Source organism: Onychomys torridus, chromosome 9 (genome assembly GCF_903995425.1).
Source record: "Onychomys torridus chromosome 9, mOncTor1.1, whole genome shotgun sequence".
Taxonomy (NCBI): domain Eukaryota; kingdom Metazoa; phylum Chordata; class Mammalia; order Rodentia; family Cricetidae; genus Onychomys; species Onychomys torridus.
The window spans coordinates 54,638,623-54,665,086 of NC_050451.1; the positions used below are offsets into that span (position 1 = coordinate 54,638,623).

A 26,464-nucleotide genomic window follows, 5' to 3' on the forward strand; every position below is an offset into this window, starting at 1 on the left:
TTGGGAGGTAGAGGCAGGTGGATCTGGCAGATCTCTATGAGTTCAAGGCCAGCCTGGTCTACAGAGTGAGTTCCAGAACAGCTGGGGCTACATAAAACAAAAACAAAAACAAAAACAAAAACAAAAACAAAACAAAACAAACAAACAAACAAAAAACCACACACACACACACACACAAACCCCTAAAATAAATTAATTAAATAAAAACAAATCAATTAAAATTATGAGTGATTAGAAAATTCAAAATAGAGCTGAGCCTTTTCTCATGTCAGTAACAGCCCAGAGCAAGTATCTCATCTGCTAGGGCCAGACAGCACTTCTCCCATAGATCAGAAATGATAACGTCCATTTGTTAATACTACTCAATGCTGTTAAAGTCAACTACCTCACAAATGCTCACAGGTTAAGAAAGGAAAAAATGACTTTTGTGTGCACTCATTATGGAATCTGTAATAGTCAGAGTCATGGGGCAGAGTGCTGTGTCTGATGAAGAATGTAATGTGTTCATCCATTTTACATGTGTACATGTATTATTTGGGTCTGTGATGTATGCCTATGTGTGTGTATATGCATATGTGAGCATGCTCATCTGGGCATGCACGTAGAGGCCTGAGGTCCACCTCAGGTAGCTTCCTCTTTGCACTCTATTTTTTGAGACAAAGTCCCTAGTTCAACTTGGAGCTCACTGTGGATGGTAGACTAGCTGCTGGGAGCTCTACAGATCCCCTCCTCTCCTTCCTCCCAGCACTGGGATTACAGTGTGCACTACCATACTCAGCCTTCTTACATGGTGACTGGGGAATCAGGTCCTCATGTTCACACAGAGGGCACTTTCTCTACCGGGTCATCTGGTCACTATTCATTAATTTGTCTGCAGTAACTACTACACAGTCTGTGTATGTAAAGCAAGTGCTGTGCTTAAATAAATAAATATATATATGTATTTTTTGTCAATTAAATATTTAGAACTTAAAAGCCTACACATGGATAACATTCTCACTTGCTTCTCAACTAACAGCTGGGTTGTGTTTTTCCATACAGGTTTTCAGGAAGTAGGACAAGAGGATATAATCCCTTACTGGCATTACATGGCCCTGAGGGATTATGGGAGAGAGAAGGTGGTGATGGGGGAACATTAGTGAGCCAAGCTGCACCTATGTATTTCAACGTGTCAGTCACTCCTGTAGATACTGGATGTTGCTGGCATTTCTCAGCTAAAGATCAGTGATGGTTGTCCCAAAGAAATGTGTGTGTGTGTGGGGGGGGGAGATGGGAAGTGCTGGGAAGGCTTCTGCCAGTCACTGCTCTTCCTGGGGGACCACTGTTCCTTGCCCAGGAATCTCAGCCTTCCCCGTCCTCTACAGCTGGATTGTCCTTGGTAGTCAGTCTGCCTTTACACAGAAACGTTCTTCCTCTTTGTTAACCAGTAAAGTTCTTGCTTCATGTTATGTGTGTGTGTGTGTGTGTGTGTGTGTGTGTGCATGTGTGTGTTGCATATGAATGTTTAAGTCCCACACCCCATCCTTAGAGACCAAAGAAATCACTTTCTCTATAAAATAAAAGCTACATTTACCCAAATATGATTAATGAGCTTTAAATATGAATTTTCTCTTTCCCAGCCCCACTGTGCTCCTTTTTGCTTATTAGAGCAAGATCCTTCAATACTGCCTCTCTGAAACTCCAACAGACATCACATAAACACAAAGGTAAAGAGAGGAGCAAATTCTACAGCAAGAAGCACCCAAGTGAGATGATGTCAGAACTACACCAGTGTCAACACCCTAAGAGCTCTACAATAATGTGAATTTTGAATGGATATTAAATCAAGGGAATCTTTAATTTTATACTGTTTTATATATCAGTCTGTTAGATTTACTTTATTTTTATTCTTGTGTATGTATACACGCATGTGTGAGTGCAGTGCCCACAGAGGCCACAAGAGGGCATCGGATTCCTCTGGAGCTGGAGTCATGGCTGGTTGTGAGCTAAAGGATGTGGGTGGGTGTTGGGAACTGACCTAGGTCCTCTGAGGAGGAGCAAGCACTCTCCAGCAAGAAGCCTCCCTGTTGTGAATTTTAATCAAGCAGATTAAAGCTCAGCATACCAGAGCAATGCCTCCCGCATAGTTCTGCTCACACATCTTCCCTTGAAAGATGGCACCAACATAGTCTGAAGTCTTTCTGTAACTAAATTGAAAGCAGATTATAATCATATCATTTTGTAAAAGTAAGCACAGTTAATGATCTATTTTCATAGGACAGATCTTAGTGTTGCTCACTAATTCAGAGTCTTAAATTTTCCACTAACATTTGTGTGACATGGGTTAGGATGTGCCCACTGTTCCTACATTTTCCAAAAATGATAAAAATCAATTAAAAAATAGAAAAAATTTGAAAGTGTACTTTCACATGGATTTCTGAAACATGATGAAGATTAATTCAATACAGTGACTATTTTAGAATAAAATGGATATATCCTCCAGAATAAATACAAAAATAAAATTCCTTCAAATGATAAAATGAAGACAATGAAGCTGGCACAGGGGTGGAGTCAGGGCAGAGCTGTGACATCTCCTCATCCTTGGTGGGGTTAGCCTGCCAGAGCCATATGATGGCAAGCATGTGACAGCATACTAAAAGTACTGCAGTTCATGTGTGTCCTGGAATTACCAATGATAGAAAGTAAAGAATCTATTAAATACGAGGGCTTGCATACTAAAAATTTCAACAGTGTAGCTACACTATATTCATGGTATATTAGAGCAGTGGTTCTCAACCTGTGTTTTGCAACCCCTTAACAAACCTCTATCTCCAAAAATATTTATTTACATGAAGATTCATAACAGTAGCAAAATTACAGTTATGAAGTAGAAATGAAAATCATTTTACGGTTGGGAGTATTAAAGGGTCACAGCATTAGGAAGGTTGAGAACCACTGTGTTAGACTATTCAGAAGTATCCTCCTTTCTGGTTTTTCTCTTTTCTTCTTTTTCTTTCTTTGCATAGTGTGTGTATGTTCTCATTTCTGTGTGCCCTGGGGTTGCAGAAGCATGGGCCACGTGACTTTTACACAGGTGCTGGGACTGAACTTGGATTCTCATAAATGCACAACAAGCACATGACCCACATGGCCAGTTCCTCTGTTTCTCCTCGTTGTTGCCGCCATTATTATTATTTCAAAGAGCAAAATGAAGTCCCTACACTCATAGAATTCAGACAGGCCTTCCACACAGATGTTGTGAACCCGTGATGCACAGCCAGGGGCACTTGGTAGAGTGATGTGTGCACTGTGGTACGAAGGCACCTGGAAGCAGACTGAAGAACTGAGCACCAACTACAGACCAACCAACCAAGTGAGAGACTTTAATAATCTCACTGTAAGTCAACTGTTCCAGTAACGGCTGCGTACTGTTGTATATTCAGGGGGCAGAAATCACAGAGAACTTGCTTATTCTCTAAAATGCATGTGGATTGTTGGAAAAGGGGTCAGATTGACCAGTTTCTCTTGGTCTAACCTGTCGTAGCTTGAGACCGTACATACACAAGTAAAAATGCCATGTCATGTGGGCGCAGAACAAGGTAAGACTGTTTCCACTTCAGGAACCTGTAGAGCAACTCGTTAGCGTCACCAGTGGTCGAGATTTTGTTTTCATCTGCCCAAAATTCCAGGGAAGACAGAATTACTGTAAGGTTAAAGGGGGCAAAAATCTAAAATAGAACACAGACAGAAAACCTGTTCAAATGACGTGATCTAAAGGGACTGGGCAAAAGAGCTCTGAAAATGAGCTCAGGTCATGCATTTAACAACTGCAGTATGGGTCTGGACTCAGTATTTAACAGTGTTAGTCAGCAGTAAGTGCCCTGGTCATAAAAGTCACACTGGATCCTTCAAATGCTTGTACTTAATCACTGCCCCCTCCCTGGCCCTGGAAAGTCTCATATGTAATCCTTACAATGACCTACTTTACAGGTAGGAGAATGGAAACTTCAAATGCAACTTACTGGTCCTTCCATCACTCAGCATGCATCTTTATGTGGCTCCACAAAAGGAGGTTTGGGGTTCTTAGGAACAGCATCACGTGCGGTGGTCTGAGTGATAAATTCCCTCATAAGTACTGGCATTTGGATACTGGTCACCAGTTGGTGATGCTGTTTGGGAAGGTTTAGGAGGTGTGGCCTTGCTGGAGGAAGTATGTCACTGGAGGTGGGGCTTTGAGGTTTCAAAGCTGAATGACACTCCAGGTGCACTATCTGTTTCATGCTTTTTATCCCAGGCACATGCTCTCAGCTTCTAGCTCTAGCTGGCCTCTCTGCTGCCCTGGCCATGCCGTCTCCACCATTAAAGGACTCTAGCCCTCTGGAACTACAAGCCCCAATAAACTCTTCCTTCTATAAGTTTCCTTGGATACGGTGTTTTATCACAATGATAGAAAAGTGACTAAGACATAAGTGTAAAAAACCTTTTTAAAAAGACAAAGAAGGGGTTGGGGATTTAGCTCAGTAGTAGAGTGCTTGCCTAGGAAGGGCAAGGCCCTGGGTTTGATCCTCAGCTCCAAAAAAACCCCCCAAAAACAAACACCCCCCCCCATACATTTAGCCAGGCAGATCTCTGGTCTCCAAAGCGAGTTCCAGGAAAGGTGCAAAGCTACACAGAGAAACCCTGTCTCGAAAAACAAAATACAAACAAACAAGCAAACAAAAAAGACAAAGAAGAAAATACTCACAGCATTTGCCAGTCCAATCAACTGGAAAATCCTTTCAGTGGCAATGGCTGTGTCAGCCCCAATATGATCATACTGTAAAATAAAATTGCCGATACATACACACATATATTTGCTTGACATTGATGACTACAACTCTCCTGTTATAAGTTTAATATAGCAAAGTAACAAACTTTTTTCAATCACTAACATATTTTTATCAACATTACTTTGTTATTCATACCATATAGTGTGAAATTGGAAAATATAAAAAGATCCGAAAAAAGTTACAAGATAGAATTCCACTATTAATAAATTAAGCGTGCTTAACCACAGTCATCTCTCCAGCCCAAGGGAGTCACTTAAGACTGGGGAAATTCCCAGAATTTGTATGTGAAAAGTTCCCAAAATGTTACATACTGAGCAATTTCATTTATACAACATTTTGGAAATAAACACATTAGTGGATTTTGAAGGCCAGTGAGATTGGGGGAGGGTGTGTGTGAGACTGGAAAGCAGTATACTATGGCTCCTTGTTGGAGTTCAAGTATCCTGTGTTGTGACCACATGGGCTGCAATGTGCTGGCTGCTGAGGCACTGCAGAAGGTGTCCACATGTGCACATACTCCGGCATGTATGTTTGAGCATCTAGCTATCCTCAATAAGTAGGTAAACTAAAAAAATGAGAAACTACTGGAATCAAAAACTTCCAGGTTATAACAAAAGGAATAATAGAGGAAAAGAGAGCAACTAATTGAGTTTATTAAAATCCACTACTGCAAAGTTGTTACGCAAAGTCAAAAATTGATTATGTGAGACAGAGAATTGTTTTTCTTATGCTTCACTGCTAATAAAAAAAAAATGAGCAGGACACATACAATTGGAATACACTTACCATTTGTTTCTCAACTACAACATGTATTTCCAGAAAGTGAGAGGTTCTTTTCTGTGGCTGAAAAAAAAAATCCACAGACTTAATGTCAAAATTGAAGAATGACTTCAATATTTTTAGTTTTATCACTATTGCTAATGAAATGAATATGGTGAGATTTTTATATTCAGAAATAGAACCAGAAACATTACCAAAGCAGATCCTCCAGACCCTTCTCTACCTGTTTCCCCGTTCCTTCTCTGCACCTTATCAGACATTTATCTTATCCAGAAGATAATCCCTCTCCCCCTTTCTCCATATTCTGGTTGACCCCACCTCTCCCCCTTTCTCCATATTCTGGTTGATCTTGTAAGTAGTTCTGTTAGCTGAATGGTATTCCTTTTAAACTTCATCTTTATTTTTAAATAATAAAAAAAAACCTTATGTGTACCTGTGTGTGTCTGTATACACTATGTGTGCCATGTGTGTGCAGTGGTTCTCTTGGACATTTAGTCACAGCTATTCCCCAGACCAGGTGTAGGAGAATTCACCCACATTTTGCTCTTGCTTCAACTGTTTTTTAGATACTAGATCTCTGCTCTACTTAGAGTTTATCATTCATTCAATAATTTAGCATTCAGCCATCTGCAAACCTTTCAAGTTCCCTTTCTGGCACTGGTGGTGTTCTGAGTTCTGCATGCTGCTATTTTCATATCTGGTGGAGACCTATGGCCCCTGTCACCTACACTGTCACACACTTCTTTGAATATTCTCCATAGTTCCACCTTCTAGATGAACATCCTAACTTTTGCAAACATCTCCTGTTAAAAGTATTGGGGCATATTCTGGAGGAGGGGTTACACAAATTTTTTAATTTGTTATAAAATGAGTAACTGTAATTTTATAACTAGGGTAGAAACTTGTCCTTAAATGATTGTGACTTATATTTCTGAAGATGATGATAGACCAAAATTGGGTAAGGGAAGGAAGAGAAAGAGAAAGGACATTGCCTATTTCAAAGCAGTATCAGCCATAGCAATGTCCCATGAGGCGAGGAATGCAATACACATGAAAAGAAAATCATCTTAACAGCATGAAATAGACTGGTAAAGGTTTGAAAGAATTCTACATTCGTGGCTGAGGACCCACTACATCAAGCGGACTGGGGCTTCTGTAACTAAAACAACACAGAGATTGAGTACTGGAAATGCAGACAATGGAGCCCCTCTGGAGAAGAATCTGGGAGCTATGTCAAGTGTGAAATACAGTTAGCAGATGACCTGGCAATTCAAGTCCTAGTCTATACATAAGAGAAATAAAAGCTTGCGTTAACACAAACCATTTCTTTACAGATGTTCTTGGTAGCATTGTATTCTTTAAATAGTGGGAATCACCCAGTTGCTCACTTGATGATTAATTAAATGTGGTGTATTCCTGAAATGAAATATTACGTAAAGATAAAAAGAAACTGGTATTTAAAAATATTACAACTATGAGCACATTGGTGGGTAAAATGTCACAAAAAGACCTATTTGATGATTCCATTTGTATATAATGTCCTGAATCAGCAATTCTACAGCTACAAAAATATGTAAGTAGTTTCCAAGAAAAGGTAGCAAAACAGAAAGAGATATAGGCTATGCTGGCAGGTCGGTCACTGTTATTTAACTGTGAGAGCAAACACTAACACGATACAGAGCAGCAGTGATGGGTGTGTGTCTCAATAAACCCTTACAGATGTGAACAGGCAGTCCGCCACCCACTTGTCAGCGACCACTAACATTGGTGTTGTTCAAGTCAGCTTTGTATTTATTTTGCAATGGGACTAATATAACATATAATACAAAATACACAAAACAATATGTCATTTTAAAGTTCCTTAGGGGATTAAATAAGACTGTTCTGAAATACTTGATTAATAAGAACATAAGAAAAGGAATAAAGGAATAAGAACATAACAAGACTGAGAAATGACAAGGTGGTAGATTTAACCCATAATTATTCTACATGAATGCATTAAAACTGATGCCATGAATGATGGAATAAAATCGCCAAATTAAAAAGCAACAGCATGCTGTTTGAAAGAACCATGGTTCTTCACTTGCAGATTTAAAATGCTCACACTGTGCACATGTGAGCAGCTCTGATGACATTCACTGACATACAAAAAAAAAGAACCAAACAAACCCAAAAAGAAACATGAAAGGAGGCGGCAACATATTGGGAAGAGGAGGGACCACAGATGGAGTCGGGGTGGGCTGAGATGGGGGTGGAGGTGGACATGACCAACAGACATTCTATACATTATGGAATTAAAAATCAAAATTATTTTAAAATAAAAAATATGGCACTAGAGAGATGGCTCAGAGTTTAAGAGCACTGGCTGCTCTTCCAGAAGTCCTGAGTTCAATTCCCAGCAACCACATGGTGGCTCACAACCATCTGTAATGAGACTGGTGCCCTCTTCTGGCCTGTAGACATGCATGCCAGCAGAACACTATATGCATAATAAATACATACATACATACATACATACATACATACATACATGTAAAGCTGGGCAGTGGTGGCACACATCTTTAATCCCAGCACTCAGGAGGCAGAGCCAGAAAGATCTCTGTGAGTTCGAGGCCAGCCTGGTGTACAGAGTGAGTCCAGGACAGGCACCAAAGCTATACAGAGAAACCTTGTCTCAAAAGAGAAGAGAACATGTATGGAATTGTCAAAGAATAAATAAAATTATTTAAAATAAAAATATATAAATGAATAACAGCAGGAAAAAGAAGGGTCATCACTAACAATATAAAAGAAGTTAGAAAAATGGGAAAAATCACAAAACTAGTTTTTAGGATTGTGATTGATATGCTTTCGACACATCCTTGTGATGTCTATGTGTGTGTGGGGGGGGTATGTAAATAAATAATTTGTTTATCAGAAAATCACTTGACACCATCTAATTAGTCCCCTACCTTGACACTTTGTATCTTGTACTTCAGGTTCCTTAGTTCAGTATCCTTCTCAGTATAGAGTAAAGTGTTACTTTTCTTAGGTTCCAATTTATAGATCACATGTTCAAAACCAATGGACGATTCTAGAGGTTCAATTCCATAGCTAGCGCTTCCAATCTGAAGAAAACCCCTGGCAAGAAACAAAAAAAAAAAAAATACAAGTTATAAATAAAACATTGCCCATGAGGGTGTCTGTTAATTGCCATGTAATTAATGCATTTTCCTAAATTCACAAAGTCCCACTGTGCTACCGAAGAGCCACAAACTGAGTGGCTCAGAAGTGATACAATTGGGATATTCCAGCTATTAGTATTTTATTTTTGGTTGTGAGCCTAGCCTTTAACAGCTGAGCCATCTCTCCAAAGCGAGTTCCAGGAATGGCACAAAGCTACACAGAGAAACCCTATCTCGAAAACAAAACAAAACAAAACAAAAAACAAAATTATGACTTCTGTGGGGCCGGCGAAATGGCTGAGTGGATGAGATCACTTCTGGTTCTTGTAGAGGACCAGGGGTTCCCAGCTCCGTATGGCCGCTCACAACCACCTGTACTTCTAGTGTGCTCATCTAGTGCTCATGCGGGCACACGCATGTACACACAAAACCAACAAAAATAAATAAATCCTGAGAAACTTTTTATCAACTCCAAATTTAAGAATAACTTAAATTCAGTTTGAGGATAGAAACTGTTATTTAAAATAATTTCCATTTATAATCCACTGTATTTCACACATTTACACACACACACACACACACACTATTTAAAGAAAACCACACCATTTTATATACAATTATGTATTACAACCTGAGTCCAGTACATGTGCTAACAATCACCATAGAATTTGGATAACCTTCAATGTATCCTTGGAAGTAGCAGATATTCTGAAACACAAAAGATAAAATACACAATATATCCCGTGTTATAAAGACGGAATTATCCGATCCCCCAGAGTGTTACCTGTTTTGTGTGGCTCCATAAGACCTATGGGTCTCCGTCTCTCTCCCTCCCCGACACCCTCGAGGATGTGGCATGGCAGAGAGACAATGCTTTCCAGCGGCTGCCCTTCCCCACCTACCCCGACCCTGGAGGATGTATTTGTATCACCCCCATCTTGTTTTTCTTTGAGGACAGAATGCTTATGGAGTGGAAGCTCCTTTTCAGGGAAGGGCGGGCTGAATCCTCTTGGATCCAAGATGGCTGCCAGCCTGACCACGTGACAACCTCTAGCCTCGCTGTAGTTTCCCTACTAAGCGACACACCCACCAGCAGCCATTACAGGAAGTATTGGACCATAAAAGGGGCAGAGAGAGCCAGTGCCTGGGTTCCAGGTAAACATTTTTTTTTTTTTTCTGTGTAGATAATGTAGATAATAAAATTTATCTAATAAACTTGTGCTGGTGAAACTTAGCCTAGGCTCCATCTTTGGCTTTGTGGCACTCAACAGTCATCTCTCCATGGTGAGGACAGTAATCTCTGGGTAACAGGGGAATCTGGCAGAAACTAAGATCCTTAAAGCTGGCAAGCCAGATGCTGGCTCCAGATGAGCTACTAAAACAAGACAGGAAGTACCTGAAGTTGATTTTTTCCAGTGCTGGGATTTGAACCTAAGACCTCCTGCATGCTAGGCAAAGGCGCTACCACTGAACTATGTCTTCAGCCCACGGCTAGGAACCCTTTAAAGTTTCATAAGGTTGTTTTTTGTTTGTTTGTTTGTTTTTTTAGGGGGGTTGTTTGTTTGTTTGTTTTGTTTTTTGACAGGGTTTCTCTGAGTAGTTTTGATGCCTGTCCTGGATCTTGCTCTGTAGACCAGGCTGGCCTTGAACTCACAGAGATCCGCCTGGCTCTGCCTCCCGAGTGCTGGGATTAAAGGTATGCGCTACCACTTCCTGGCTCATAAGTGTTTGATGGCATCATTGAACATGGCAGTATGTGATTAAAAATACATTTGTGGGGTGGTGGTGATAGTTTTTGCACACCTTCAATCCTAGCCATTGTGAGGCAAAGGAAGGCAGATTTCTGTGAGTTTAAGGCCAATCCAGTCTACATATAGAGTTCTAGGCTAGCCAAGGCTACATAGTGAAATCCTATCTCAAAAAAAAAGTACACACACACACACACACACACACACACACACAGAGACAGAGAGAGAGAGAGAGAGAGAGAGAGAGAGAGAGAGAGAGAGAGATACTTAAATAATGGGGAAAAGTAGCACACAATCAAGACAAACAAAAAAAACCCTGAATAACAATTCAATCTTAAAAGAGAGGATTTTGAATTATTACATACCCAAACAGATCCTAAAACTGTGATCAATAATTCTAAGGAAAAATTGGGCACAATAGAAGATCAACTAAGAAGTCCTGAGAACTGTGGAGCATAAAAAGCCAATTAGAACAAAAAAGTGGAACACACCAAGTAGGTTCCACTGCCCAAGCAAGGGTCAAGAAACCCTTCCAAGTCAGTCCAATGGGAATTGCCAAGAAGGCCTCACTGGGCAGGGGAGGGTCTAGGAAGTGGGAGGAGAGGGTAGAAAAACATGGGGAGGTGGAGTTACAGGACAACTTGTGGGAAGAAGCAGAGAGACATTGAGAAAGTGGAGACTGTCCAACCCAGTAAAGGAGGTTGAGAAGCCATCATCCTCCCCTTCAAATTCTCTGAGGTGTCAAAGTTTGGACTTGCTTCATGTAATCAGAAGTCAAAGTCAGCACTGGTGTGTCCATCCACCTCTGATCTAGAAAATTCCAAAGGAACTGGTTCAACTCTTACTTTGGAAACCTTTCATTAGCATCAACATTTAGTAAAGACCAAAGTGAGCCAAGAAGATGCCTCCAAGAGCAAAGATGAGGATGCTGAGGATCCTCTGGAAAGTGAACACTGATGTCTGCAAGATGTGGACAGAACTGACTCAGGTCGCCCAGGAGAGAGTAGGCTGTCAAGAAGACAGTAACCAACCTCTTCTGGAATTTTATTTGCAACAGAACAAGAGAAGCTCATGCCCACAGGCGTGTTAAAAACAAGAAAGGTGCAGGTTGTAGGGAGAGAGCTGTGCTAGATTTGTGAACTCTCTGTGTTCAGCTTCCAAGTAGCTAGTTTGTGAGGGACAGGCAGGAAGCAGATGGATAGAAGGCATGTCCTAGGTCACAGCAGACATGGAAGCTTGACCTACAGAGCTGTCCCTCCAAGGAAGACACACTGGATTGCAGTAAACTAAACAATGTGTGTCCTGGAACATTCTTATATTTTTTGTTGTGAGCCTAGCCTTTAATGGTTGAGCCATCTCTCCAGCCCAGTCCTGGGACATTCTTAAGACAAGGCAGCAACCAGCCAACAGGAAAGAGTCTGACAGTGATATGACCAGAGGGACAGGCATATAGAACCCAGCATGTCCACTTTCTCTAAGGCTGACCATGGGTGTAGCCCTAACCTTTATCCTCCTATGAAATGACATCACAGACTTAACACAGGGTGCGCAGGAAGAGAGGACAGACTGCCAGGATAATCCAGACAGTTAGCAGACAGTTAATAAAACTCGTTTACAATTACAAAGGTCAAGGGATGGAGACAATACTGAGATTGGTTACATGAAACTATGCAAAATGTCTAATTTCAAATAAAACATTGCAAGATCTGTAAAGAAACAAACAAGCATGACATAACTGGGAAAGGAGGCATTTAACACAATCTCCCCATTTTCTAGAGGTTGCATGCTTAGATTCCCTGAAAACGAATTTGGTGAGCCCCTGGTCCCTCATGTGATGGGATCAAGAGATGGAGCATGGGCCAAGGCTGTGGTGGTGCACATCTTTAATCCCAGCTGTTTGGTGGCAGAGGCAGGCAGATCTCTGTGAGTTCAAGGCCAGCTTGGTCTACAAAGTGAGTTCTAGGACAGCTAGAGCTGTTACACAGAGAAACCTTGTCTTCAAAGACTAAAAAAACTAAAACCCAAAATAAATAAAAGAGAGAGAGGGAGGGAGGGAGAGAGCATGGCTATCAACATGGTTGATTTGTTCTTTGGCATATGCTGTTATTTCCAAGATAGTATGATTTTAGGGATGAATACAATTTTGGAAAATCTTAAAAAGAATTCTGTAAATTTATACTGTGTGTATATTTCTAGTTTTGTTTAAGGTATTATATTTGTACAGTTCATTTAAAATTGTAATAAATAATTAAAAATAGAGATTAATAATTAATCATCTAGATAATCATACTTATAACTATGTTAATTAAGTCTTCTAGGTATATACAGATATATTTCAGATAGATAGGTAATCTTTAAATATTTCAAAGACCTACAAAATATAACATTTAAAATATTTTTAAAAATTTTAAACTTTCTAAACAATAATACATGTCTACTCCTGACAACACCAATTTACTTTAAAAAAAAAGAGAGAGAGAGAGAGAGAAATCAAAAACACTCTAAATAGAGTTTATTTTCACCTTGACAAAAATAGCTATTTGGGCAAGAAACTGTTGTTGCTTGGACTGCTTGATCAACTAAACAAAAAGGTGACCACTAAACTTTACTTGACAAAATGGTCCTTCAGGTTCCTGCTTCACAGAAAAAACTGCCAAACATTCTACAAAACACACACACAAAAATAACTAAAAGACACTAGGCCCGTGGGCTAAAAACAGATGCCCAAACTTTACAAAAAAATATTAGGTTACTGTCCAGGCTGCTAACTGTCTCTGTCTACCCTACAAGACTCCCAAAAGGAGCTTACATCCTTCTCCCATTTCTCAGGTGATATTATATCCTTCTGAGGTCTTTAATGTAGTTAGAGACTAAATAGTTATAATTTTCCTTAGTTATGATAAAAGATAAGTTAGATATAAAACTTTAAACTCACAAATATAAGTTAGATATCTTCTTTAATTTTGCCAAATACAAATAAACTAGTTATTATAAATAAACTAGATATTATAACTATAATTCTTACTTGATAACTGTTATGTTGTCTATAATTTTACTATGTAAATGTTAAAACCTTCCTTTTAAAAAAAAATACTGTAAAATGTTCAATATGACAAATGTATTACTCTAATTAGTTAATAAATAAAACACTGATTGGCCAATAGCCAAACAAAAAACATAAACAAAACAAATTCAAAAAAATAAAAAACTAAAACAAAAAAACACTGCCAGCCACCGCCATAACAAACAAGATATAAGTACCGGTAAACCACAAGCCATGTAACAAAATATAGATTAATAAAAATAAATTAATTATAAAAAATAATAATAAAAAGCCTGCCACGGCCATACAGTTTATAAACAATATAAGTCTCTATATGTTTACTTGGTTGAGTCTAAATGAATGTAAAACTGACAAATAAAAAAAATTTGTCCTAACTATAGGCTAAAAAAAAAACTCTAACTACAAAAATCTTAAAAACAATTCTGTAAATTTTCTTTTCTTTTTTGATGGGATTGGTTTTTCCTAGGCTAGAAACAGGCTTAAGGCAACAATAGAAACCCAGACAATCTACATGAAGCCATGTATTTGTTGAACTGAGATAAACATTTAACAACTCAGCAATTTAAGTTTTAAATAAAGCATTCTTTTCTTAACTTTTTCTTAAAGTTGTACTTTTAGGACAAGGAGACAGAGTCTAACCACACTCACTGTGTCCCAGTTGCCCTTGAACTCCCAACCTTCCTGCCTCAGCCTCTTGAATTGAGATTATAGATATGTGTTACCATGTAGGCTTTTGCTTCATAGGATTTTTGTTATTCTCATTGCTTATTTCTTGATATAGCCCAGGCTGGTGAACTCCCTATGTAGCTGAGGGTGACCTTGAACTCCTAAACTTCCTGCTTCTACCTCCTATGTGCTGAGATTACAGGCATATGTCTCCATGTTTAAGTGTGGGCTATTGTGGTCTTATGTCTGTCTTTCTTTCTCTCATATATACATAAACACGTGCAAACCTCTCTCTCTCTCTCTCTCTCTCTCTCTCTCTCTCTCTGTAACACTATGGCATCATTAAAGAATGTGCATTATTTATATATTAATATTGACTCATATGTGTCTGCTTTCTCTGTTGCACAACAGTTAAAGCAAGGTGTGCCAGTGTCAGTTGTCAACTTGACGAAATCTAGAATCACCTGGGAGATGAGTCTTGGAATTATCATGATTTTGTTCACTGAGTTGGGAATACCCATCTACTGTGGGTTAGCACCACTTCCTGCCTAGGATTCAGGACTTTATACACAGAGAAAGGAAGCTGAGCTGCAGGATGCATCCATCACTCTTTGTTCCTAACTATAGGCACGATGTGAACAGCTGCTTCAAGCTCCAGCCACCTTCCTTTCCTCATCATGGTGAGCTTAGACTATGAACCAGAACCCTTTCTCCCTTAAGTTGCCTTTGCCAGGCAACAGGGAAAGAAATCAAGACACAAGGACCACGTCTGTTACTTTATTTTGTTAAAATCTTAGTCACTACAAAATTGTTATTTAGAAAATGAAAATTCAAAGGAGAAAAAAGAGAGAGGAGGAGGAGGGAGAGTTGGAGGAAAGAAGAGGGGTGAGGAAGCACCAAACACAGGGCAGGGCAATGGTAAAAATAAAAAGTGCACTTCAGACATGGGTGAGCTCCGCAGTTCTATCCACATTTCTCAGTTCCCCACCCCCACCCCAATGCAGACATCATTAAACAAAACTCCAAGTGTTTCAATGTGTGAAATGTCCTATTTTCCTAATTGTTCATGAAATTTTATGTGTTCTCATTTGGTCCTTGGGAAAACTTCAGAGGACACCTTGGGGTTCCCTTGTTTTCCCAGATATAGTTTCCCCTATTCAAATCATGGTTTGCACACACACACACACACACACACACACACACACACACACGTACACACACACCATCGGGAAATCAATAGTTTGGAAACACTACAGTATGATTTGGTTTAGTAATCACCTTCCAGTGAGATAAGCACATCTCACCAGAAGGAAATTATTAAGTTTATGTCACAACTGAAGAGGACATCTATGCTGCCACACCACCAAGGCAGAGCGAGATGGAACTCATACCTGAAAATGATGATCAAGAGGCCTCATGATTCCTGTATTGTCATAACTGTAAACTCTAAAGTTGGGAGGCAAAAACGCTCTGCAAAAGTCAAGATAAAATGCATTTAATAGAAAATTGCTTCCCACACGTTTAGTTTTTAAAAGATCATTATCGTATACATTTTCTATAGGTAAGTTTGCAGAAGATTTCTCCAGTGTCCAGATCTTTTACCTCTATGTTAAGTTTCCCACAAGTAGCCATTGCTATTGTCTGCAAGCCACGTCAACACTAGTGTCTTCCCATCAGAAACCAACTAGACAAAGATGCTTGCTCTGCCCAGACTGTGAAGAGGAGTCTGTCTGCCTGTTCCACGCTACTTTTAACATGAATACACAGCAACCCAAGGTATCCTACAGTCAGATGACAGCTGAATGCCAAGCAGCCCCAGCATGGCCAAGAGTGAGGGATAAGGGCAAATGCTGAGCCCAACTCAAAGAGCCAGAAGGGATCAGACAAAAACAACCACTACATCATTCCCAAGACCTCCGTGTCCCACAGAGAGGTGGGAGAGGATCATGGGAAATAAGCCATTTCCAAAGAGAGGTCTTCATGTCCCACAGAGCGGTAGGAAAGGGTCACAGGAAGGAATAGTCACAAAACAGGGTTTAGAACAGTGGCTACACACACATGGAAAGGCAGGTTCAAAGCTCGAATCTTCTGCAGAGAAGAAACAACAGTTAAATAATGTAGTATACGGAAAAAAACTTCTCATGTTGAGAAGTTTAAAAAATAGGGCTGGAGAGATGGCTCTGTAATTAATTATGAGCATTGTCCATTCTTAGCACCCACAGGGTGACTCATATACCTCTGTAACTCCAATTCTGAGCATTCTGATGCCCTCATTTGGTCTCTGGCAGGGACTGTGTGCTCATAGTGTACATACATACACACAGACAAAACAGGCATAAAATAAAAATCTTTCTGCAAACATTTAAAATAAAAATTTAAAAAATTAAAGGACAGAAGAGACCAAAGATATTTGTAGAGCACTAAGCTGTGTGTTTGTACAGGAGTTTAAACATGAAAAACAGTCATACGCTCATTGAAAACAATCTTTAAAACTGGACCAAAAGAAACAGTAAAATGAAAGGTAAAATCCAAGGAAATCACCATACATAGAGCATAGAGTCAAGAAGCGCAATGGGAAAGATGGGTATGGATAAATACATGCGATAGATCAATGAGTGCAGAATGGACAGAAGGAAGAGTCAGTCACTCAAATTCATGTCAAACCAACACCCGCTCTCCCTGCATGTCCAACAGCATCCCGAAGAGGTGGGTGGAGTGAGTTGTCCCGCGGCTTCACAGGGCACTTGCATAATGGCATAATGGCTCTGTACACATCACAAGTGTCCTATGGTGGTAAGCGTGGGCACAGTGCCAGTCTATTTAGGCATAGGCTGGTGGTCAGGTTGGAAATGAAACCGCTACAAAGATAACTGGAGGGGGCTGGGAGGGCTGAAAGCAGACCAACGATGCTGGCTGCTGATGGCTTCAGCCCCCAGAAGCACAGTGTCTGGGAATTTGTTCCAGAGACTTCATAGTCTTTCAAACACAAAGTTGGAGAAAAGTGAAGCACAAATCAAGGAGTCGGGGGGGGGGGGGGGCTGTGCCTGTCACTCCAGCATCTCGGAGACTGTGGGAAGAGTAATGAGTTCCAGACCAGCCTTGGCTACACGGAAAGATCGTGTCTCCAAAGAAAAAACAAACAAACAAGCAACAAAGAGGAAAAAAATGAACAGCCCGTAAATAGAAAGTTTTCAAACATAAAATCACTACACTTTAGGTAGGGACCAACAATAGTGATTAGTGACATAAAGGCAGCTGACGAAATATGACAGTCACCTACTTTTGCGTTAGGTTCAGAGTGTATGTTTTCCCTTCAATTATGATATTGTAGGCCACCTGGAAGGAGAATATATTTAAAAAACAAGGAAAATAGGGAGTTAGAAAGGAAACTTTTTTAAAACAGGGATGCTTCATCCCCAAATCACATTAATACAACAAAGAAAGAAAAAAATGTAATTTAATGTTGACTTACTTCAATGAAATGTGATGTTAAAAATATAAAAGAGGGCAGAAAAACAAATGGCTGTAATTTATTATCCATTAACTTACCCAATCAGACGGATCTTGTAAAAAAATTGGTCACTTTTTAATCCAATAACTGAGTTAGCTTGCTAAAGATTGGGATCACTATAAATTTATGGTTCATATGGCAGGAGATAGCAAAATCAGTTTCACAAACAGGAGAGCAAAATGCCAACACCATAGCCTGCGGTATTTGTGTTTTTTTTTTTTTTTTTTTTTTTTTTTTTTTTTTTTATAAAGTTTGCTTGTGGTTTGGGTCCAGAGCTCACCAACCACTATCGTAACACGAACATTTAGAGACACTCCCTGCAGTTACCAGTTTCCAGTTCTCAGAGACTTGACATCTCTTAGTCCACAAGTGTATAATTAATAACATACCTCAGCATATTAAGGTCTTCTGTCTCCCCCTTCTCATTGGAATCCCTGTGTTCCATTAGAAGATTCTATATTTGTGAGATTTACTTGCAATCAGATTTATATGTCGTGTAAGTTACATCCTTTTATAAAATCCTGCTTTGTACTTTTGCCTTTGCCAAAATAAAAACGTACTTTGATTATGCTTATACAATTTTCTGCTGTTGGATATTGGTCTGACTTACAGATTTTATTTATAGCTGTCTCGTCTATAAATCATGATAGTTTCCCCCCACTTCCTCTCCAGTCCTCGTGCCTGGCCATTGTTTCTGGTCTCTGTCCTTTTTGCATGGGTTGGTAAGTACTTTCAGGACAATGGTACATGAAAAACAACATGGGCAACTTTATTTCCTTCAGTTCTCTCATAGGATACTTCCAATAGTTCAATTTTATGCTATTTTCAAAGGGCCTTGTGAATTCTCTGTAAGCCTCTTTGTGGTGGTTTGAATGTAATTGACCCCCATAGTCTCACAGGGAGTGGCACTGTTAGGAGGTGTGGCCTTGTTGGAGAAAGTGGGTCACTGTGGGGATGGGCTTTGAGGGCTCCTATGCTCAGAAAACCATCCAGTGTCTCAGTTCCCCTCCTGTTGCCTGCAAGATGTAGGATTCTCAGTTACTACTCCAGCAGTACGTCTGCCTGCTGCCATGTGCCGCACTGTGGTGATAATGGACTGAACCTCTGAAACTGTAAATGAGCCACTCCAATGAAATGTTTTCCTTCGTAAGAGTTGCTGTATCCAGGCTGTGGTGGCACTTGCCTGTAATCCCAGCACCCGGGAGACAGAGGCAGGCGATCTCTGTGAGTTTGAGGCCATCTTGGGCTACAGAGTGAGTTCCAGGACAGGCACCAAAGCTACACAGGGAAACCTTGTCTCAAACACACACACACACACACACACACACACACACACACATACACACACACGAGTTACTGTGGTCACGGTGTCTCTTCACAGAGATAGAAATCCTAAGTAAGACACATTTTGATTCTAATTATTGTCACGTACTTTAGCCGTACTAGACTTAAAAATAGGTAAAATACCATGTCACCCACAGTTATACTGAAAAGTAAAGCACTAGTAGTGGTTGAAGTCAGTGTCACACCCACTCAGGAGAGCAGAGTCCTCTCCGATAACCCGCTGGCCAGCATATGAAATCTCATGTTTACCCTTCATGTTCATCCTGGTTATGATATTGACTTAAACAGTGGTTTGTTTGGCATAAATTTTGATTTACATAAATTTTATTTTTCCATAAGTACACAGTCTATATGCTTAAATTGTGGCCTCAGACACAGTAGACATTGTTGCAACACCCATGTGTTCATCATTACCACTGCTACTACAATATCGTTGGCATTTCCTACCCCCTCTGGTGTGCTGTTTCACTTTCTGAATATATCAGAGTTTATTCATCTCTCCTAGTCCTGGAAATTGGTTGTCATTTGTTTTATAATTAGAAGTAAAGCGATAATAAATATGTATGCTATACGTCTTAGGGTTTTTATTGCTGTGAAGAGACACCATGACCACGGCAACTCTTAAAACTAAAATTGGGGTGGCTTGCTTACAGCTTCAGAGGTTCGGTCCATTATCATCATGATGGGGAGCATGGCAGAGTGCTGTTAGAGAAGTAGCTGAGAGTCCTACATCTTGCAGGCAACAGGAAGTCAACTGACTCATTGGGCCATGAGCGGAAGACATCTCAAAGCTCACCCCGACATTGACACACTTCCTCCAAGAAGGCCACACCTACTCTAACAAAGCCACACCTCCAAATAATGCCATTCCCTATGAGATTATGGGGGCCAGTTACATTCAAAACATCACACTGTGTATGAGGGAAGCTTTGTTAACAAAATAAGCACTTTTTCAATTTCACTTATAATTTAAACATAGCCTTGGGGTGTAGTTCAGTACTTGCCTTACTTGCCTCACATGTACAAGGCAGTGAGATGAATCACCAATACCCCCAAAATAAATAAATAAATAAATAAATAAATAAATAATGAACAAAATAATTAAAAATATTTGCAAGCTGTCTGTGCATATTTGCATGTTCATTATCAGAAAATAACATTGTTTAGTTATCTTTTTTTAAAGATTTATTTATCTATTTACTTACTTATTTATTATGTATACAGTGTTCTGTCTGCATGTGTCCCTGCAGGCCAGAAGAGGGCACCAGATCTCATTACAGATGGTTGTGAGCCACCATGTGGTTGCTGGGAATTGAACTCAGGACCTCTGGAAGAGCAGTTGGTGCTCTTAACCACTGAGCCATCTCTCCAAGCCATAGTTATCTTCTTTTTAAAAATGATTTTTTTTAAATTGTCTGTCTATCTGTCGAGAGGTGTGTTCATATATGTGCAATACCAGGGGAGGCCAGAAGAGAGCGCCAGATCCCTGAGAGCTGGACTTGAGGATGGCTGAGTTCAGTGATGGGCTTGCTGGGAACCACACTCTTAAACACTGGACCTTCTCTCCAGCCCCCGAAGCACATTATTTTTAACAATGTTCTTCTCCACTTGTAATTTGAACTCTTTGCTCCGTCTTTGTTGGCTGATTTTTTTATTGAGAAAACTTCTCACACTATAGTCCTAGCTGGCCTGGTATGTACTGTGAAGGCCAGGCTGACATCAACGTGCAGTGACCTTCCTTGCCTCAGCCTCATAGCTACTGTGAGTAGAGACATGAACCACCATGCTGGCTCGGGCTGGAATCATTAGCACGGCCCATTTCTGAAGGACATTTCATTAGAGTAAATGACTGTATAACCAGGTTTATCAAAAATGGAAACTGGAGGTTTTGTCCCATTATGTTCACTTCCTTTAGAAGACCTACGCATTTCCTTCCTGTTTCATTTCGTATTCTTTCTGAAAAGTGATTTAATTTAATTAACCAATACATCCGTGAGTGTGTACACACAGAGGCCAGGAGAGGGCACCAGGACGCCTGGCTTGGGCGCTGGGCTCTGGGCTCTGTTCCTCAAGACTGAACAAGCTCTCTCAACCACTGAGCCATCTCCCTAACCCCACTGTTATTCTGACTTCCCTTAAGACATGTCTTCCCTTGGTATTCAGATGTATCAGAGTTACTCCCCCCACCTCCCAAGCCAGTTTGTAAACCTGACCCAAGGATTCCGTTTAAAAAAAATATTTCTCAATTGATAAAAACTTGCCCCTGGCCCCTTCCTCTCAGGACTCCCAGTTCCTCTAGCTGAGCCTTCCTTTCCTCCCCCTTTCCACTAGCTGTTCCCATACTAGGCTGTGCATGCTCCACAGACCCTCCACGTTCACACTTGCGTTTGGTGTTTTACTTCTCCCCTGAGTTGTGCCCACTCACACTCGAAGTACCTTCCTCTTAGGATTTCTACTTTCTACTAAGCACGCACGCTATTTGTAAATGTGCATAGTGTCCCCGAGTAACTCACTACAGCAGCCTCGCCATTTCAAGGGCACTAGCAGGTCCCTTCCAAGGGAACAAGAATGCAAGCATTAACCGAAGAGACAATTTGCGTTCTGAATTTCACAGTTGCGACAATGGCTTCTTTTCCATTTTCTACTCTGCTTACTGCACATCAGTACCTGGTGAGTCCCGGCAGCTATTCCCCTCCAAACAGAATCCTTGTTTGTTTTCCAATTAAAAAGAAAACAAGCACTTTTAAGATGCCCCTCTTCACTACATGATTCAAGTTTCATAATCACACACACACACACACACACACACACACATATTCCTTTTAAAAAGATGTATAAAAATCCACAAACTTGACCCTTCAGAGCTGCAAACCGACACATGATAAGGAAACAAGGACACTTAATGACCAGACCACCTGTGGCCCAGCCATAAAGGTTTGCTACTTCAAGAACACAGCTTACAAACTGTTCTAGAACTTACTTTAAAAAATATAGGAAGCAAAGGACAATAATCCCAAGGAGAAGCAAAAATAGTTTGAAAAGCATAATCTTAATAAGGAACATATTTGCAAACTGGAGAAATAGTTCTACACATAGCATAGTATCAAATGACAACCATCACCCCTCACCAGAATAGTCCTTCAAACATACCCAGCAAGGTGGATGGGAAGAAAACCTTTGGTGGACCAGGTCAACAAGTGAGTATTCAAAATCTCCAAAGGACCTGGGGCTGAGACACCCAAAGTCGTCAGCAGTGTTTCCTTTAGGTGTTGTCAAAGTTGGCAAAACAGGGAATTAAAAAAAAAAAAAAAAATCTAGGGTGTGCACATGGATGAAAAAAAATCAAAGTAACAACTTTTCGACAGGCATATATTTAGGTGATTTCTAAGTCTTAAGCAAATTGGTAATTAATTACGTGTGATTCGTAGCCTCCGCTTGGAATGGACCGAATTTTCTCTGGCACAATGATTTGCACGTGTAATCTCTCGGGAGCTGCAAGGTGCAAAAGGCGTTTCTCAGAAAGCCGAACTTCTCACACACCCAGAACCTTGTATCCCATGAAGCATCAGCTCTTAGCACGGCAATCTATTCAAATACCCATACTTCTCCTTCCTTTTCCGAACTGCAAGTTTTTCAAGAGAAATATGTCTGCTGCTTTGGGAGTCTTGCCCAGTGGGAAGGATTTGTAAATTCTGAGACAAAACCCTAGCCCTTGATACAAATAAACTCACTTCCTCCCCTCCTTCCAACTCATGGGTATCAATGTAGCATCGTCAACCTGAAACAGGATCTAAAACTGGAGGATAGTAGGAGCCACGCCTGCCCACCTCCATTTCTCATTTCTCAGGGTCCTCGGACCTGTGGGAAGAAGGCCTGGTGCATCCTGTTGGCATTTCAGCCGTGTTGAGCTGGTGGACTGGGCATGCACAGGTGCGATCCCAGGACACCCTGGGCAACCAAGAGGGAAAGGCCCGCAGAGCTGGCACCCAAAGGCGCCAGGGTAGGTTGTTACTCACTGTCTTTTGTTTGGGGCTCGCTAAGCCCGCCAAGCCCCCTCAGCCCACTCAGCAGAAGCAAGATGCGCCACATGGCCTGGCGTCCTGGGCCTCGGCCCAGGGAATGGCAGTTGACCCGCTACAGGGCAGTTGGGAGCGCGAGAGGAGGGCTGTGGGCGGCACAGCAGTGTGCCGGCAGGCTTGTGCGCTGCTCTCCGCAGTTGGCCGCTTGCTTTGGAAGGACTGGCTGGGTTTAAGTTCTGAGACCAAAGGAGGAAAAGGGGTGCAGGGATTAGGCGGTCGAGGGGACGAAAAACTACTGAGAGCCGGGCGGTGGTGGTGCACGCCTTTAATCCAATCCCAGCACTAGAGAGGCAGAGCCAGGCAGATCTCTTGAGTTCGAGGCCAGCCTGGGGCTACAGAGTGAGATCCAGGACAGGCATCAAAGGTACACAGAGAAACTCTTTCCCGAAAAACCAAAACACAATCAAAACAAAACAAAACAAGAAACAAAAAACAAACTACTGAGAGACAGAATCTGTGGAACAGCTGAGAAGCTGGAAGGTGCATATATACTTACGTGGACTTCTTCTTCTTCTTCTTCTTCTTCTTCTTCTTCTTCTTCTTATTATTATTATTATTATTATTATTATTATTATTAGTTTTTCAAGACAGGAACTTTTAATTCTTAACAACAATAATATTTTATGATATTTAACATTTCACACATATCTGTAAAGATATATATATACACACATATACATGTAAAGATACTGTCAATCATAGGTGGACAGTCTTGACTAATATCCAAGGGGACAGTGTAACTTCACTCAGATCAACAGCTAAGACAGAACCACCCACAGTTCCAGCTTGCTCACAACCTCAGACGACTTTTGTCTGTCTCAAGCAAAACAGGTGTATTCTTCACATCTAGGTCCCTGGGACAGAGACATTGCAAGCCCCACGCACAGCAGCAGTTTTGGTGCATAGCGCACATTGAGTATCTCACTGTGTATTTGATATCTGTCTATGAACTTCCTGGTGTGTGATTTCGGTTTAATACTTAGGTATTCCTACTGAGTTTATTCCCAGAGGGAAGTTGCTGGGTCGAACTTGTAAACACTTCTGAAGAATCCTTCAAGACTGCACTAGTAATTGACATCCTACCAGAAGTGTATGAAGGTTCTAGATTCTCTGTCAGCACTGTTCTTGTTACCTCTGTCAACCTGACACAGCCTAGAGTCACCTGAGGAGGGAGTCTCAATTGAGGAATTGCTGAGATCAGACTGGCCTGTGGGTGTGTCTATTCAGGATTTTCTTTGTTGATGTTGTAGGAGGGCACAGCTCACTGCAGGTGGCACCACTCCCTGGGCTGGTGGTCCTGGGCTGTACAGGAAAGTTGGCTAAACATAAGCTTTGGAGTGAGCTAGCAAGCAGCATTCCTCCATGGTTTCTGCTTTGAGTGTCTAATTGAGTTCCCGCCCCAACATTCCCGATGAACTGTGACCTAGAAGTGTAAGCCAAACAAATCCCCTCATCCCCTAAATTCCTTTTGGCCACCGCAGTTTGTCACTGCAACAGAATGTAACAAAGACAAATGTCTACATTTAATTTCTCTGTTTGTTTTGGTTTGAATTTGTATATTCCTGGTGGCTAATGAATGTTAACATCTTATATGCTTTTCTGTATTTATGGGATATATATATCCTCTTGGGCAGTTGCCTCCTTGAGGTGCCCCCTCCCCCTTTTCTGAATGGACTACTTTGCCTCTCCTTAATTGTACATGGAACCTGGAAATATATTCTAAATAGGATCTCTTTGTTGGGTGTAATAACTGTCAAAATCTGTGTATACTTTGTTTCAGTAGTTTTTGTTGTTGTTCTTGATAGCAGTAGTTATAATCAGAAGTTTTCTTTTATTTCAACCAGATAGAATTTTCATATAAATTTTATCATGGATCTTAAATTTATTGAAATTCCTTTTCTGCATAGATGAGCTGGTCACAAGACTTTCTTCACTTTATGTTCATGTTCTGAGTTAAACTGTTGGAGCAAACTCATGTCCCTGAAATGCATCCTGTTATGTTTTGCCATTTCTTTATTTTTCTGGATTGATTTGCCTACATTCCTTAGAGTCTGTCTCCAGATTTAATGAGAGTTTTTGCAGTTTTCTTCTGCTGCAATGAACTCACCACCGGAGGCATGCTGGTTCCCTGAAGGGCTCTGGAGGTGCAGTCCTGTAATCTTTGTGGACTGTAGGAACCATATGATGTCATCAACTATGCTCAGTGCTGGCCAGTGCTGGGCTATGCCTCTCTGGCCCAGTGTGACATTTTGCTCCTGTTCTGCATCAAGTCTAGACTTCATATTGGGCTGAAGCTCATGGGTGTATGGAGTGTAAGCATCGCAGCTGGGATGGAAAGGTTTCCTGGCAGCTGGAAGCCAAGGAATACCACAAAGTCACATTGCACAACAAACCTCACACAAGAGATTTATTGGGAGGGAAAATACCAGCAGGGTGGCTGCCTCTGCTCAAGCAAGAAACAGCAGCTAACTGAACGGGATACAGGGCTTATATAGAGCTTCTTGGGAAGGGGATGGAACTTTTCAGGGTAGAGCTTTCCAGGGTGGAGATTTCTTGTCCAGAGATTGGGCTTTTTGCTCTGCAGGGTAGGGGTAGGGCTCAACAGTTAGGGCAGATAGAGTATTCTGTGGGTAGAACCTGGCAGTTAGAAGTCCTCGGGGGGATGGTCCTGGCCACTCGTGTGGTTTGAGAGGCTTACATGGAGGAAACAGTGGCTAGTGGGTGCTGGGTGGTATGTGACGTCCTCTGCACTGGGCAGGCGCCATCAGTAGTACCTGGGGTGCAGGTCTATTGGGGCATGTTGTTAAATGAAGTTTCGTTCTGTGGAGCCACTGGGGACCTGCATTCTAAGCATCTACCCAGAAGGAGATGCTCCCAGAGCAACAAGGACTGTAATCGAGTCGCCACTGAACTATTGCGGATTTAGCAAAAGTTACCGTCTCTTGTCCAGAAATTGCCATGTACATAGCCAATTCGGTGGCAATTCCAAGATGTTCTAGAACTTCTTCTGAAAGCTACCCTAAGTATACCTGGCTATTTTATTAGGAGCCCCTCTCTCTCTTCTCATTGGCCTGGGGCTTGCTTACCTAGACCCGACTGGCTAGCCAGAAAGCTCCAGGGACCCACCTGCTTCCACCTTGTGATAATTGGGCTTGCGAATGTGTACCACTGCACACAGCTTCTTCGCACAGGCTTTTGATGTCAAACTCAGGTCCCCATTCTTGTAAGACAAATGTTTATCAACTAAATGGTCTCTCTGGTCCTCCTGGGAGAGAGACATTTCCACAACTCCAATGACAT

The 26,464-nt window shown here is 41.1% G+C and overlaps 1 protein-coding gene across 1 annotated transcript in view; it reads right to left on the reverse strand.

Annotated features, from left to right (window-relative positions):
• Positions 1 to 23,174, reverse strand: part of Adam2 (ADAM metallopeptidase domain 2) — a 47,233-nt gene extending 24,059 nt beyond the window's left edge. Inside the window, exons 1-10 of the mRNA XM_036200031.1 lie at positions 23,102 to 23,174; positions 22,501 to 22,577; positions 17,511 to 17,566; positions 15,622 to 15,700; positions 9,384 to 9,460; positions 8,540 to 8,708; positions 5,595 to 5,651; positions 4,724 to 4,795; positions 3,541 to 3,707; positions 2,105 to 2,186 (exon numbers count right to left, since the gene is read on the reverse strand). Of these exons, the coding sequence (XP_036055924.1) occupies positions 2,105 to 2,186; positions 3,541 to 3,707; positions 4,724 to 4,795; positions 5,595 to 5,651; positions 8,540 to 8,708; positions 9,384 to 9,460; positions 15,622 to 15,700; positions 17,511 to 17,566; positions 22,501 to 22,577; positions 23,102 to 23,174 (909 nt within the window). The remainder of the gene's footprint in view (positions 1 to 2,104; positions 2,187 to 3,540; positions 3,708 to 4,723; positions 4,796 to 5,594; positions 5,652 to 8,539; positions 8,709 to 9,383; positions 9,461 to 15,621; positions 15,701 to 17,510; positions 17,567 to 22,500; positions 22,578 to 23,101) is intronic.
• Positions 23,175 to 26,464: the final 3,290 nt, after the last annotated feature.